This window comes from Amblyraja radiata, chromosome 7, assembly GCF_010909765.2.
Source record: "Amblyraja radiata isolate CabotCenter1 chromosome 7, sAmbRad1.1.pri, whole genome shotgun sequence".
Classification (NCBI taxonomy): domain Eukaryota; kingdom Metazoa; phylum Chordata; class Chondrichthyes; order Rajiformes; family Rajidae; genus Amblyraja; species Amblyraja radiata.
The window spans coordinates 16,739,434-16,754,180 of record NC_045962.1 but is presented as its reverse complement, the minus strand read 5'-3'; the positions used below and the strand labels follow the sequence as shown (position 1 = coordinate 16,754,180).

The window sequence follows — 14,747 nt, the reverse complement described above, 5'->3', positions numbered from 1 at the left end:
TATGTTTCTCTAAACTTCTGGACCTGGGACTTGGGGCCTCCATCTGCAACTGCTTTCTGGACTTCTGTCAGTTAGAATTGTCCATAACAATACCTCCATGCTGACCCTCAACACTGGGCTGGTTCTACAACAATGAGATGACGTACAGGGAAGAGATCAATAACCTAGTGGTATAGTGTTAGAACTAGCCCCAAACATCAGCCCCAAAGATAAAAAAGTTGGTTGTTTGACTTCAGAAAGTGATGGGGTTAACAACTTAATATTCTGAGGCATCCATATCACCAGCAACATAGCCTGGTCCCTTCACACTGATGTGATCAAGGAATCCCATCAGTGGATTTTCTTTCTTTTGTGTTTGAGAAGATACGGCATGTCCACAAGAGAGTGGTGAATGCAGCCCAGTCCATCATTGGCTTGTCATGTCCTCCCATTCAATCCATCTTCACAGAGTGTTGCATCAGGAAGGCTGGAAGCATTGCCAAGGATGTCTGCCACACTGGACATCCACTTTTCTTTCATCGACCTTCAGGGTAAAGGGAGAGGTGCTTGAAAGCTTGGAAGTGCAAACTAGTGCACTACAATACTGAGAACTACATTCTGTATTCGGTATCTTCCCCTTTGTTCTACCTATTGCACGAGTTTGACTTGATTGTTGTTATGTTTAATATTGTCTGATTTGTTTGGATAGCATGCAAAAAAAAACATTTCAAGGTACCTCTGTACACAGGACAATAATGAACTTAAACTTAAGAACATTTTCTTCCCTACAGCAATCTGATTGCTGAATAATTACCTCTTTCACGCCACATTCCTACCATGTACTCTTACTCTTAACTTTACCTCATTGGCCATTCCATTATTGTAAATTAATATTCATTTGCAATCCTCAAATTTAGCACCACATTCTTTCACCTTTCTGATGTTTTGCACATGTTGCATCTATTGTTCTGTTTATCATTATTTATATTGTGCTCTGAGGTTCATGTGAAACAGGATTTTTATTGCACTGTCGTGTCGATAACAATTAACTAATCTGCAATTTGTAATCTGTCGCTAAACTCAGTTTACATCACACCCACAGGAACAACTGTACTTGTGATCAAACTTTTTAAGAACATACCTGTGAGAAAACAGTTTTACTCCACTACCAAAAGATGCAAAGACGAGCTGAAAAAAGTTTATGACCTCCTAATGGCATATGGCATAATAAAGCCAGATGTTAGGATTACTTTCACACACAATAAGGTAAGAAAAAATATTTTACATTATTAAAATTGTTGGAACAGAGGGGGAGAACAAAGGGGACCTCGTGTGTATACTTTATAACTTTGTCAGTACCCTTAAGGGGCTGTCCCACTTGGGCGACCTAATCTGCGAGTTTAGAAGAGTGTCTTCGACCTTCAAACTCGCAGCATGGTCGACACGTGGTCCTAGGAGGACCTATGAGGTCGCTGGAACTCTCATACTCGAAGTTGCCGAATACTCGTGGCTTCAGCTGGGTGGCAGAAACATTTTCAGCATGCTGAAAAATTTTCCGCGAGTAAAATTTGGTCGGCATTGTTATTTTTTACTTGTTGTGCAGTGGAGTGGGGTTGCTATTTAGTTACAGGCAGTCGATGGCAGCCATAGGCAATCTCCTTCGCTGACCGGGCATTTTGATTGGATCATTGGAGTTTTCAGGACCAAGTTGTTGGGTTTTTGGCTCTAAAAGATAGGACCGGTAGGTAAAATGCCCACTAAACTTTATTATACTTCCTAAAAGTGGCTCCACTCCTCTCCCCCCCCTTCTCTCTTCCCCCCCCCCCCCATTCTCTCTCTCCCCCCCCTTCTCTCTCTCCCCCCCCCTCTCTCTCTCCCCCCCTTCTCCCCCCCCCTTCTCTCCCCCCCCTTCTCTCCCCCCCTTCTCTCCCCCCCCTTCTCTCCCCCCCCTTCTCTCCCCCCCCTTCTCTCCCCCCTTCTCTCCCCCCCTTCTCTCCCCCCTTCTCTCCCCCCCCTTCTCTCCCTCCCCCTTCTCTCCCCCCCTTCTCTCCCCCCCTTCTCTACTCCCCCCCTTCTCTCCCCCCCCTTCTCTCCCCCCCCCTTCTCTCCCCCCCCTTCTCTCCCCCCCCTTCTCTCTCCCCCCCCTCTCTCCCCCCCCTCTCTCCCCCCCCTCTCTCCCCCCCTTCTCTCCCCCCCTTCTCTCCCCCCCCTTCTCCCCCCCCCCCCCTTCTCCCCCCCCCCTTCTCTCTCCCCCCCCTTCTCTCCACCCCTTCTCTCCCCCCCTTCTCTCCCCCCCTTCTCTCCCCCCCTTCGCTCCCCCCCTTCTCCCCCCCCCCTTCTCTCCCCCCCCTTCTCTCTCTCCCCCCCCCTTCTCCCCCCCCCTTCTCTCCCCCCCCCTTCTCTCCCCCCCCTTCCTCTCGCCCCCCCCTTCTCTCTCCCCCCCCTTCTCTTCTCTCCCCCCCCTTCTCTTCTCCCCCCCCCTTCTCTCCCCCCCTTCTCTCCCCCCCCTTCTCTCCCCCCCCCTTCTCTCCCTCCCCCCCCCTTCTCTCCCCCCCCCTTCTCTCCCCCCCCTTCTCTCCCCCCCCCTTCCTCTCCCCCCCCCTTCTCTCCCCCCCCTCTCTCCCCCCCTCTCTCCCCCCCCTTCTCTCCCCCCCCTTCTCTCCTCTCTCCCCCCCCTTCTCTCCCCCCCCCGTCTCTCCCCCCCTTCTCTTTCTCTCTCCCCCCCTTCTCTCCCCCCCCCCTTCTCTCCCCCCCTTCTCTCCCCCTCCCCCCTTCTCTCCCCCCCCTTCTCTCTCCCCCTCCCCCTTCCTCCTCCCCCCCCTTCTCCCTCTCTCCCCCCCCCTTCTCTCCCCCCTCCCCTTCTCCTCCCCCCCCCCTTCTCCCCCCCCCTTCTCTCCCCCCCCCTTCTCTTCTCCCCGGTCCCCCTTCTCCCCCCCTTCTCCGCCCCCCCCTTCTCTCCCCCCCCTTCTCCCCCCCTTCTCTCCCCCCCCTTCTCTCCCCCCCCCCCTTCTCTCCCCCCCCCCCTTCTCTCCCCCCCCTTCTCTCCCCCCCTTCTCTCCCCCCCCCTTCTCTCCCCCCCCTCTCTCCCCCCTTCTCCCCCCCTTCTCTCCCCCCCTCTCTCCCCCCTTCTCTCTCCCCCTTCTCTCCCCCCCTTCTCTCACCCCCCCTCTCTCCCCCCCCCTTCTCTCTCCCCCCCTTCTCTCCCCCCCCGTCTCCCCTCCCCCCCCCATTCTCTTCCCCCCCTTCTCCCTCCCACCTTCTCCTCTTTACTCCCTCCTCCACCACCCTCTCTCACCCCCACCTTACTCGTCACCCCCTTCTCGTCCCCCCTTCTCTCCCCCTCTTCTGTTACTCTCCCCCCCCTATCCCATCCCCCTTCTCCCCCCCCTTCTCTTCCTCCCCCCCTTCTCTCCCCCCCCTCCCCCCCTTCTCTCCCCCCCCCCCTTCTCTCCCCCCCCTTCTCCCCCCCCCTTCTCGATGTACCCCAGGAGGTACATCGATATTCTCCCTTTAAAAGCGAGCATAAAAAGCGCTGTGCTTGTCCGGGAGTGATGTATCGCTGTCTCTTAAACTACTTACTACTTGGATTGCCTTGTAGGAAGTGATGGCGTGCAAGCTCTGCCACAGCTGCCGAACCTCTGTCTAATTTTACTTGCATGTAATTTTACACATACTCTCAGCAATCTTCGATGTATTGAATTGGAATCTAGCAATACCCATAACATGTATTATAAAAACTAGATCTGCCTTCCCTTATTTGTGATAATTCTTCCCATTGTCATTTGATCATAGTTTGTTAGTTGAGCTGAATAAGGATAGTGATGGGGGTTTTAAATCTTTGTTATTTAAACATTGCTACTGTGTTGGTTTGATTCCACAAGCTGGCTATCTATGTTACTATCATACCAAACAAAAGTCTGTTACACACTTGACTTTATGTATATAATTCGCTATATATTTAAGGGGTCAGCTGCCTTTTCACATTTCGGAGCTTTCAAGGCTATCTTCTACATATTGAGCATCATAGTGTTTGCTATGTTTGGGGAGGAGGCAGGGTTTCTGTTTAATTTAGAAACAAGGAACTGCAGCTGCTGGTCGTTCCCTTTCATCAGACTGAAGAAGCTCTAAAGAAGGGTCCCGACCAGAAATGTCATCTATCCATGTTCTCCAGTAATGCTGCCTGACCTGCTGAGTTATTTCAGAACTTGTGTGCCTTTTTCCGTTCAATTTGCTCAGTTTGGTTCTTAGCTGGTTAACAGTGCTTTCTAAGTGCAATTTGTTTGGGAGAGAGCCCAGCAATCCAACCTGATTTTGTATATCACTTCATTCAGAGATGAATGATGGCTTGTGGTTCTCGGCACAGTCATCTAAGGCACAGTCATCTCTCTTCAGCCTTCGCAGTGCTCTGTTCAATGTTCTCATGGGCACATGCCCAGGCCATGGACTTGGGTGGAAACATTTAGAATCACACTGACTTTATCTTGTGTTGTTGGGTTTTTGGCGCTAAAAGCCCTGTTAGATTGGCCCAGCTTATGGGTAGTCTTCACGTTTTCAGAGAAACAGTTCACTATCGAAAATCGATCCAGTTTAAAAGTCAGGTTTTCCCAGTGTTCGTGATGTTGAGTCTCAGCAAATACTTTATTTCATTGGGTTTAGTTCGATTTACAACACAGATACAACACAGAAACGGTCCTTCGGTCTACCCAGCCCACTCCGACCACTGATCTCCTGTTCACATTAGTTCTATGTTATCCCACTTTCTTATCTACTTCTTGCACACTAGGGGCAATTTACAGAATCCAATTAACCTACAAACCTGCACATCTTTGGGATGTGAGAGAAAACCCGAGCTCGCAGTGGAAACGCACATGGCCACAGTAAAAACATGCAAACTCCACACAGACAGCACCCAAGGTCAGGATCGAACCCGGGTCTTAGCACTGTGAGGAAGCAGCTCCACCAGATGCGTCACTGTGCCGCCCACTGTTAAACTGTTACATTTGTTACTACTTGCATTGGTTTGTACTGTGATCTCATGCCTACATGATACTGGTCCATGTCTGACAATTGAATTGGATACAAGTTTGCTGGCAGAATGTCTCCCATTGCAACTATTGAGGTTGACTTGGACAGAGTCGGTTGGATCCTCATGAAACCAAATCACTGCATGAGTTATAAACCAATCTGCTGGTCTCTTAATTTCAGAATTGCTAAATTCTGTTAATCCACTGTGTTGGAAAGCATTGTTTCTCTTCAAGATCATTTGAGGCAGTGAAAGGGGTAGAGGGGATGACAGGTGGTGGCCGTGTCACTGGTGGTCCCATTCCAATGACCCTTGCTTGCATTCCTGTGACTCTTGCCATTTTCCAACTTGCACACGAGCATAACACTCCACCTTCTTCAATCAGGAGTTTCAGAGAGTTCTTGCTAAAATGGTGACCGTTCCCTGTGAACTGTTTCTTCCTCTCTTGTGAAATGACCTGATTGGGTTTTGGTATTTCTGGACTCAGTGGTTGTGCATGAATGGATGCAGTAAGCTTGACAAAGCTGATCATCCTTCCATACCCACTCTCTTCTGTGCTTGTTTCAAACACAACTGAAACAAAGAAAACACTAAGAAAATCATGAGATATGGGTACAGGTCAAGAAATGGAATCAAGAAGAAAGATCAGCTGTCATCTTGAAAGGAGTTTGTGATAGAAGGAATTTTACCTCTCCTCTTGCATGTGTATTTCAGACGTTTGACCATCCAGTCATGAGTATTTAGTAATTTACTTCTGGAGAATCAGCATGTCACTAATTGGAGCCTGATGGAAGCATGGCTTGTGTTTTAATGATTGTCAAGGCACTTCTCTTTCAGCAGGGAAGAAAACCCCCCACCTAGAATCACTGTGCAATTAACTATAATGTTGTCAAGAAAGAATGGTTTGCACTGCCCTGAGCAAGAATATCGTCAGCAGATATTTAAAGAGCTTTTCACCAAGTTTATGCTAAATTTCCATTCATAAATCACTCTATGGTTTGTTGACATTCCATGCAGATAATTTCTTGAGGCAGTAAATCTGTTTTTGACAACTAATTTTTAAGGAACTTTGTGGCCAACAGATTGTTAAAAATGCCGATTATTATTTATGTTGCTAGCAAAGCAATGCAACAGAAGCATGGCATTTTCTTAAATTTGTCTTGCTCGTCTTTTGGATAGTGTTTTACCTATCCCTGTACCTGCCCAAATGTATTGATATTGGTTTATTATTGTCATGTGTACTGAGATACAGTGAAAAACATTTTGCAAGTTATTCAGGCAAATCATACTATCAAACCATATATGTGTAGGTTTATACATATGTGCAGGTTTATACATATGTGCAGAAGCAGGTAGTGAAGAAAAGAGAAAGGAAATAGCGTGCAGAATATAGTCTTACAGCCACAGGGAAAGTGCAGATTAAAAAAAGTGTAAAGTGTTATAACAGGTTAAATTTGGAGATGGGGAATACATCTTTAGCTTGTGTGGGTAAGAAATAGTTCCTGCATCTGGTGGTCCAGCTTTTGTATCTCTTGCAGTAGAGTAATGGGGAATGACCAGGATGTGTGTGGACGTTCACTATGTTGACTTCTTATCCGAGGCAGCATGAAGCCATTTGGGGGGCTTGCTCTGGCCTGTGTGATGGACTGGACTACATCCACAACTCTGTAATTTCTTGTGGTCTTGAACAGAACAGCGGCCTAACCACGTTGTATGCATCCTAAGCGGTGCTTCTGTAGATGTTGGTAAGAGCCATCGGAGACATGCCGAATTTCCTCAATCTTCTGTAGATGTTGGTAAGAGCCATTGGAGACTTGCCAAATTTCCTCAATCTTCCGAGGAAAAAGAGATGTTGATGTGCTTTCTTGGCCGTGGCATCAAAATGATCGGACCAGAACAAATTGTTGGTGATCTTTATACCAAGGATCTTGTCTTTTAAACACTGTAATTTCCTGCACCTCTCTGGCGACTCATTCCATATACACACCGCCTTCTGAAGATGCACTTATGCAGGGATTGACCAGCAATGCAAATGTCCCAAACTAGTGATATTTTTGTTTTACTGTAAAAGTCTGATCTTATTGCATGAAAATGTGTTGAGTGATTTGATTTTGAGGGATATATATATATATATATATATATCGCTATGTCAAGAAAATATCCTACTGCAGAGCGATTGATCTGCGTCCTGTGGTATTCCCATCATGTTTGGTCATGCTTGTGTCACCCTGGGCAGTAATTTTACTGTGGGCCTGCATCAACATGAAACTGGTAAAGGGCAGCGACAACACAGAAATGAAAAGAATAAACAAAAAACAAGTCATATCCAGAGGCACCAATTTAAATGTTATTGAAGGTTTGAAAATTGTGAATGGAATGGGGTAGAGAAAATAGGAACTCCATGATCTGAAAGAAGTCAACCAGAGTGCAATAAATCTTGCTTATAATGCATTGTGGATTGCGAAAGGAGCAAGCATGAATGAATTTGCAGTTTGGAGAAGAGTAAGAGCTCAAGGAAAGTGACCATAATTCTATTAGTTTTAATGTAGTCATGAAGAAGGATCTTACTGGCACAAAAGTCAAGGTCCTAAATGTGGGCGAGGCCAATTTTAGAGGCATTATTATACGTGAACTTGCAAAGGTAGATTGGACAGCTGGTAGAATAATAGTCATACAGCATTGAAATAGTCCCATTGGATTAACTTGTCCATAATGACCAAGAAGGCCCACCTAAACTAGTCCCATTTGCCTGCATTTGGCCCATATCCATCTGTACCTGTCCTATCCATGTACCTGTCCAAATGTCTTCTACAGTAAGTGTCATTATTATGCCTGTTTCAAATAATTCTTCTAGAAGCCCGTTCCTGTGTGAAAAGTTTGCCCCTCAGGTTCCTATTAAATTTTTCCCATCTTACCTTAAACCTATGCCCTCTTGTTCTGGTTTCCCGTACCTTGGGGGGGAAAAGGGCAGCCTAATTCTATTATATGCATCCACCCTATCTATTCCCTTCATTATTTTAGACACTTTTGTAAGATCCTCCCTCAGCCACCTGCACACCATGGAATAAAGTCCTACCCTGCCCACTTTATCCCTATAGATCGGTCCCTCAAGTCCTGGCAACTTCCTCATAAATCTTCTCTGCACCAATTCCAACGTAATCCAACCTATTCCAGCCAATTTTTGCAAGCTACTGCCTACTCGTTGTGTCCTTGGGCAAGGCACTTCACCCACCTTTGCCTGTGTGTGAATGTGTGTGAATGTGTGTGAGTGATTGGTGGTGGTCGGAGGGGCCGTAGGCGCAGATTGGCAGCCACGCTTCCGTCAGTCTGCCCCAGGGCAGCTGTGGCTACAGAAGTAGCTCACCACCACCGAGTATGACTGAGGAATGAATGAATAATGCGATGTAAAGCGCCTTGAGTATTAGAAAGGCGCTATATAAATCCCATCCATTATTATTATTATTAATACTTTCAAAGTTGGCCTTGTCCCAATTTAGAACTTGAACATGTGGACCAGCCCTGTCTTTACCACATACTATTTTAAAGCTAATAGAACTGTGGTCCTAATAGGCTTGCCCACTGCCCTATGAGGGGGTTAAGCTTTGCCCTTTCCCTTGTCTCGGCCTCTACATATTGCCTGAGGAAACTCTCCTGTGCACACTTGACAAATTCCACCCATCTAAGCCTTTGGCAATATGGCAGCCCCACAAACAAAATACAAATGGTCTTGCAGCTGGCTGAAGTCTACCGACATATTTGTTCATCTACTTCCCGTTGATTATTTGGGAACCTATTGTACATATCCTTGAAGGTGGTCACCCCCTTTTTATTTCACAACTCCAGCCATTTAGCCTGACTGGACGATACTTCAATAATGTCATATTTGACTAATGCTGTGATGTTCTCCTTAATCAACGAAGGAACCTCTCCTCTTCTTTTAGCATCCCAACCCCCCCCCCCCCCCCACCATCATTTTTGCCTGTTGCATCTGTACCCTGGAACATTAAGATGCCAGTCCTGTCCCTCACAAACTAGGTTTCTGTAATGGCTACAACGTCCCAGTCGCACATACCTGTCCTGAGTTTATCCGCCTTACCCATCAGGTCTCTCTCATTGAAATAAATATAATTTAATTCAACCATTATTGCCCCCTCGCTGCTGTTCTCCTGCCCATCCTGGCTACTGAACTTGTTATCATTGACTTTTGTACCAACTTCCAGCTTCCCACCTCTCTCACTACTTCAATGGGTCCTGTTTCCCTGTCACTCTAGTTTAAATCCTTCCGAGTAGCACTAGCAAACCTGCCTGTCAGGATATTGGTCCCTTCCAGTTCAGGTGCAGACCGCCACTCCTGCACAGGTCACCTCTTTCCCAGAAGAGACTTCAATGGTTCAATAATCTGTACCTCTGCCTCCTGCACTAACTCGTTAGCCACACAATCACCAGTCCTATATTCCTATCCCTACCCTCAGTGGTACGTGGCACCAGGAATAATCCAGAGATCGCTACCTTTGAGGTCCTGCTTTTTACCGTTTTGTCTAACTCCCTTTATTCACTCTGCTGGACCTCATCCCTTTTCCTATCCATGTCATTTGTGGTAATGTGCACAACTTTTAGCTGCTCCTCCTACCCCCTTGACAAGGTTCTGCAGCCACTCTGAGATTTCCAGGACCCTGGCACCAGGGAGTCAACACACTATCCTGGAATCCTGTTTGAAGCCACAGAATCTCCTGTCTGTCCCCGTAACTAATGAGTCTTCTATCACTATAGCCCTATTTGTCTTTACCCTACTCCGCTGTGCATTAGACTCAGCCCCAGATCTGACCGCTGCTGCTATTAATGCAGTTTAGGCACAAGATGCTGAAGTTCTTCAGACTGAAGAAGGGTCTCGACCCGAAATATCACCCATTCCTTCCCTCCAGAGATGCTGCCTGTCCAGCTGAGTTACTCAGGAAAATTTTCTGTTTATCTTCGATGTAAACCAGCATCTGCAGTTCCCTCCTACACATGAATGCAATTCAATTTGAATAAAAAATTGAAAAATGGAAATGCATCTTGTTAGCGATAGAAACACAGTTAATTTGATGGAGGTTTAAAACGTCATATGTTCATTACAGGAGGGTAATTTCCAAGGCTGAGAAATCTAGAGCAATCTTTATCCTTATTGTGAGGAATGAATTCAGAACCCAATCCTGGAGGGAGACTAGTAAAGGACCAAATATACTGTCTAACTTTGATAATCAGTACAAGATTGCAACAAAAGCAATAGTTCCCCTTTGTACAACATCCTCAGCTGCAGAACAGTTGCAATGGAGTGCATTAGAATTATCACATTTAGATGTTTCTTCATTCAAAAAAAGCATGGATGAGGGTCTCAGTGGACAATGAGCTGACGCAAGATTAGAGTCTGGATTGCAGACAATAATGGTCAGTTTAGTCTGAGGAAGGATCCTCGCCTGTCCATTTCCTCCCCAGATGCTGCCAGGTCTGCTGAGTTCCTCCAGCACTCTGTGTTTTGGGGCAGTTTTGGTGATGGCAGGTCGAAGAGGTGAGAGAAACTCGCTCTGAGACAAGTGTGAGGAGAGTAATGTTGAAGGTGTGGTTCTCAGACCGAGAGAGATGCAAATTAGTGGCTTCAAGCGGAATTTCTGATGCAGGGAGAAGTTGATGCCTTTGTTTTTCCTGACATTTTAATTTTGAGGGGATTTCCAGTCCTCTAGTAGAACAGACTATAGACTTACAGATGGGATAGAGACAAGAAAGGTAGTGTTTTCAGTGTTACATTTTTAGTTTAGAGGTCTCAAAATTGCTCAAACATATCTTTGGATTGTGTCGCCAAATTCCAAAAGCTGAATTTATTTAAGCAAGAACCATTATATTTGTGTTTCACATTTTTCTGTGAAATTTCACTGAAATGCTGTAGGTGGCAGCAATACTTCAGTGCGATCACATTTTTGAATCGGAAAATTGTTCCTTCCAAGAAACTTGCTGGAAATATCAAGAACAAATAGTTTCCATTTAATTCATTATCTAAGTAATGAAATATCTGGCATTTAGACCAGAATAAAGGTTTTTCTTTGGTAGAGTTTATTTTCATCCATGCAAAACTAGATGTGCACAACAAAAGCAAAGTATCAGAAATAATGGAAATCTAAAATAAACACAAAATGCAAAAGCACCCACAAAAGGAACTGATGAAACATCATTGCCAAGAAACATTAACTCAGTTTCTCTCTCCACAGACACTACCTGATATGCAGTATTATTAGCATCTTAGAGTCATAGTCAAACAGCATGAATGCAGACCCCATCTACACTAGTCCCACCTGCCTGCATTTGGCCGATATCCTTCTAAACCTATATTATCCATGTACCTGTTTAAATGTTGCGATAGTATATTTTTTTATGGTGTTGTACATTGACATCACTGAATACCAAAATTTGAACAGGCTTGTTAGCATTTGTGCAGAATGTCCTAAATCTCTGATAATATTCATACTTCGAAATGCAGTAAATAAACAGCATGTCAAATCTACTTGCCTGGGAATGTTGCCTTTTTCAAGGGATTGGTGGGTAGGCTTTGCCCAAAGGATGTGTACGGTAGATGCACACACAAAGGTAGTTAAGGGATTATTAGATAACCACATGAGAGAGAAAGGAGTACAAGGATATGCTGGCAAAAGATAGGTGAAACTGCAGTATGTCGAGGTTGTATAGTGTATAAACCAAAAGCTACATCATATAGACTAAATTGCATGTTTCTGTGCCGTAAATGCTGTGTAACCCTATATAATTAAAGAAAATATAGCAAATATTTTTTGCAGCTAATTTTTGCAAATTTGTAATTAATTGTAGGATATGCCTTGTTCGTTTGTTTTCTCCACAGTATTGCACAATCTTGCTTGGATTGTTTGATTAATTTGATAGAATGCCAGAGCAATCTGCTTCCAGAAGCCAAAGCCAATTTAGTGCCTACTCAAGCATTCCAAGAGCATGTGTTGTTTTCTATTCAAGTCACATGGGGAGGTCACTAGTAAGTTATACGGTTCTGTTAGTGGTACTGAGAAAGCAAAGTGAAGGTATATTTAATAGCAATGTTGCTAAAAGTAGACACTCTCATCTCTCCTTATAAATTGGATGCATATTCCAAAATGGAACATTCGAGAGCCACAGGCCTATGAAGAAAGAACAATTGCCAATGCCATTCTTAAAATCTCCATCAACAGTAGCCTTTTGAGATATGTTTTTCCACTACTTTTTTTGATAGGAAACAGTTTTTCACAAAACAAAATTAATCGGCCAAATTAATCTGATAACCTTAAATTTTGCTTTTTATACATTGCTGATGCCAGTTACTGGCATTAGAAATAAATTGATCTTGATCTTGATGGGGAATAAATCATTCAATCTGTTTTGACGCTGCACAAATGTCAACGGTGGTAAATGCTGACTAAGATAAGCTACTAATGTTTCTCTGAAACATTGATAATAAGATTTGCCCTTCACCCTAGGAAATTGCCAAGTGTTTTAACACTAACATTTTTTGTGGAATGATCATAAGAGATTAAAGGGAGAATATTCTTATAAATAACTTTAATTACAATTCCTTATTTTATACCAAAGCTGTCATTCAGTAACTCCAGGCAGATTTTATGTCATGTGTTTTGATGATCAGGTTTCAAAGTTGCGCATTAATATTTGGATGGTTGTCAAACTAAATCCATTAAGTTCCACTGATTAATCTTTGAACAAAATGATTCCCTTTGCTGTGCTTTGTGTATGTGCACAGTCTTTTATTCTGAATTCTGCAGAGTCTGAAATGTCCAAGTCAAGTAAAAGCCAGCAATGAGATTGGAAGGTTCAATTGAGTAGCCCACTTTACACTAGGAACAGGTTGTACAGTGAAACAGCATTTCAGCATGCCTACATATTTATTTTGGTGCATTCCAGGGTTAAGTGGTTCTACCATGTACTATGTTGTTCCAGAGTTTATTTTTGAGTAAATGTACTGTAATTGGCACAATCAGATGGTTCAGCTATATTTATAGATTTGCAAACATTTTAGACGGGTGAAAGGAATGAAAAGGACAACATAACACTTTGCAAAAGTCCATGGAATTAGCAGTTTACACTGTAATTCCGATTCCACATTGCGCTGGTAACCTAACGCTGATGTATTGGACACTAGAACATAGTTTCATGTCATGCATGTAACAGAGCTATTTACTTGTGCTTTCCGGTTATGTTTTCCTCAGTAGAGACTCGTTCACGGAATGAATATCACGTGATCCTGAGTGGCTTGAAAATCCCACTGTATGAATGACATTATTCCTTTTAGAACAGGAATTTCACTTTGTCATGATGCCGTTACTTGCTTATTGTTGTAATCAGTAGTAAAGCAAGAAATGTTTTAACTTCAAAATCTGAAGAAACCAATGATCCACTTTAACATATGTTCAAATTATTTGAGTTGTGTTTATAGTTGTGCTATTTTTATTTCCTAAAGTCTAATGATTCAATAAATATATCAAATGCCTGCATTATATTGGATAAGAAACGATATATGCAAGACCAGTTTAAATATATGCTGAATGAAGAGTAATATCTTTACCATTGTCTCCCAGTTCTCTTGGTCATGTGGTGCAATAACTTAATATTACTAATATCCAGAATTTACTAAAACGGCACTAGCAGATTTACTGACTATCAGATGTCAATGAATTAATAATCCAACACATTTGAATCCAGTGTTTAAGAAGGAACTGCAGATGCTGGAAAATCGAAGGTAGACAAAAGTGCTGGCGAAACTCAGCGGGTGCAGCAGCATCTATGGAGCGAAGGAAACTGGCAACGTTTCGAGCCGAAACCCTTCTTCAGACTGAATGAATGAGTCTGAAGAAGGGTTTCGGCTCGAAACGTTGCCTATTTCCTTCGCTCCATAGATGCTGCTGCACCCGCTGAGTTTCTCCAGCACTTTTGTCTACATTTCAATCCAGATTATTTTTACGATTTTACATTGACTAAGAAGGTTTCAAATCAACCCTATAGGTTCGAAGGGACTATGAAAAACCGAACCATATAAGTTAGAGTGCAGGAACAAAGCCCCACTGAGTGGAAGGGCTATGTGGAAATTAGTTCCACTAGAAGATGAGTTAGATATGGCTCTTAGAGCTAACGGATATGGGGACAAAGCAGGAACGGGGTACTGATTTTGGATGATCAGCCATGATCATATTGAATGGCGGTGCCGGCTCGAAGGGCCAAATGGCCTACTCCTGCACATATTTGTCTGTTTCTATGGGCATCGTGCGAACTAGGGTCCCAGTGAATGGAAGGACAATTGGGGAACCAGGACTGCAATTAGTGGAAGGACGATGTGCAAACTCTAGCAGATGCGCAGTGGGAACAGTTCTCAGTGAGCGCAGTGTGAGAACGAGGACCCCAGTGAGTGGAGGGATGGTGTAGAATCCAGGGCCTCAGTGAGTAGGTGCAGTGAGTGGAAGGGCAGTTGCGAACAGGGGCTGCAATTAGTGGAAGAGCAATGTGGGAATTGGTGCCCCTCGAAGAAATGTGCAGTGGGGGCTCCTGTGAATGGAAGGGCAGTGTGACACCCAGGAACCCAGTGAATGGAAGGACAATGTGGGAACTAGGGGCCAGGTGACAAACCATCAGGACAGCCATTTATTGCACTTTTACTGGATTACATATAGAACATTTTGCACAGTAAAATATTCCAAGCTGCTAA

The 14,747-nt window shown here is 44.3% G+C and overlaps 1 protein-coding gene across 2 annotated transcripts in view; it reads left to right on the top strand.

The window, feature by feature from the left end:
- Nucleotides 1-14,747, top strand: part of pms1 (PMS1 homolog 1, mismatch repair system component) — a 96,462-nt gene that overhangs the window by 19,575 nt on the left and 62,140 nt on the right. For both annotated transcript variants that reach the window (XM_033023771.1, XM_033023772.1), the window contains exon 5: nucleotides 1,082-1,245. In XM_033023771.1, coding sequence (XP_032879662.1) covers nucleotides 1,082-1,245 — 164 coding nt within the window. The remainder of the gene's footprint in view (nucleotides 1-1,081; nucleotides 1,246-14,747) is intronic.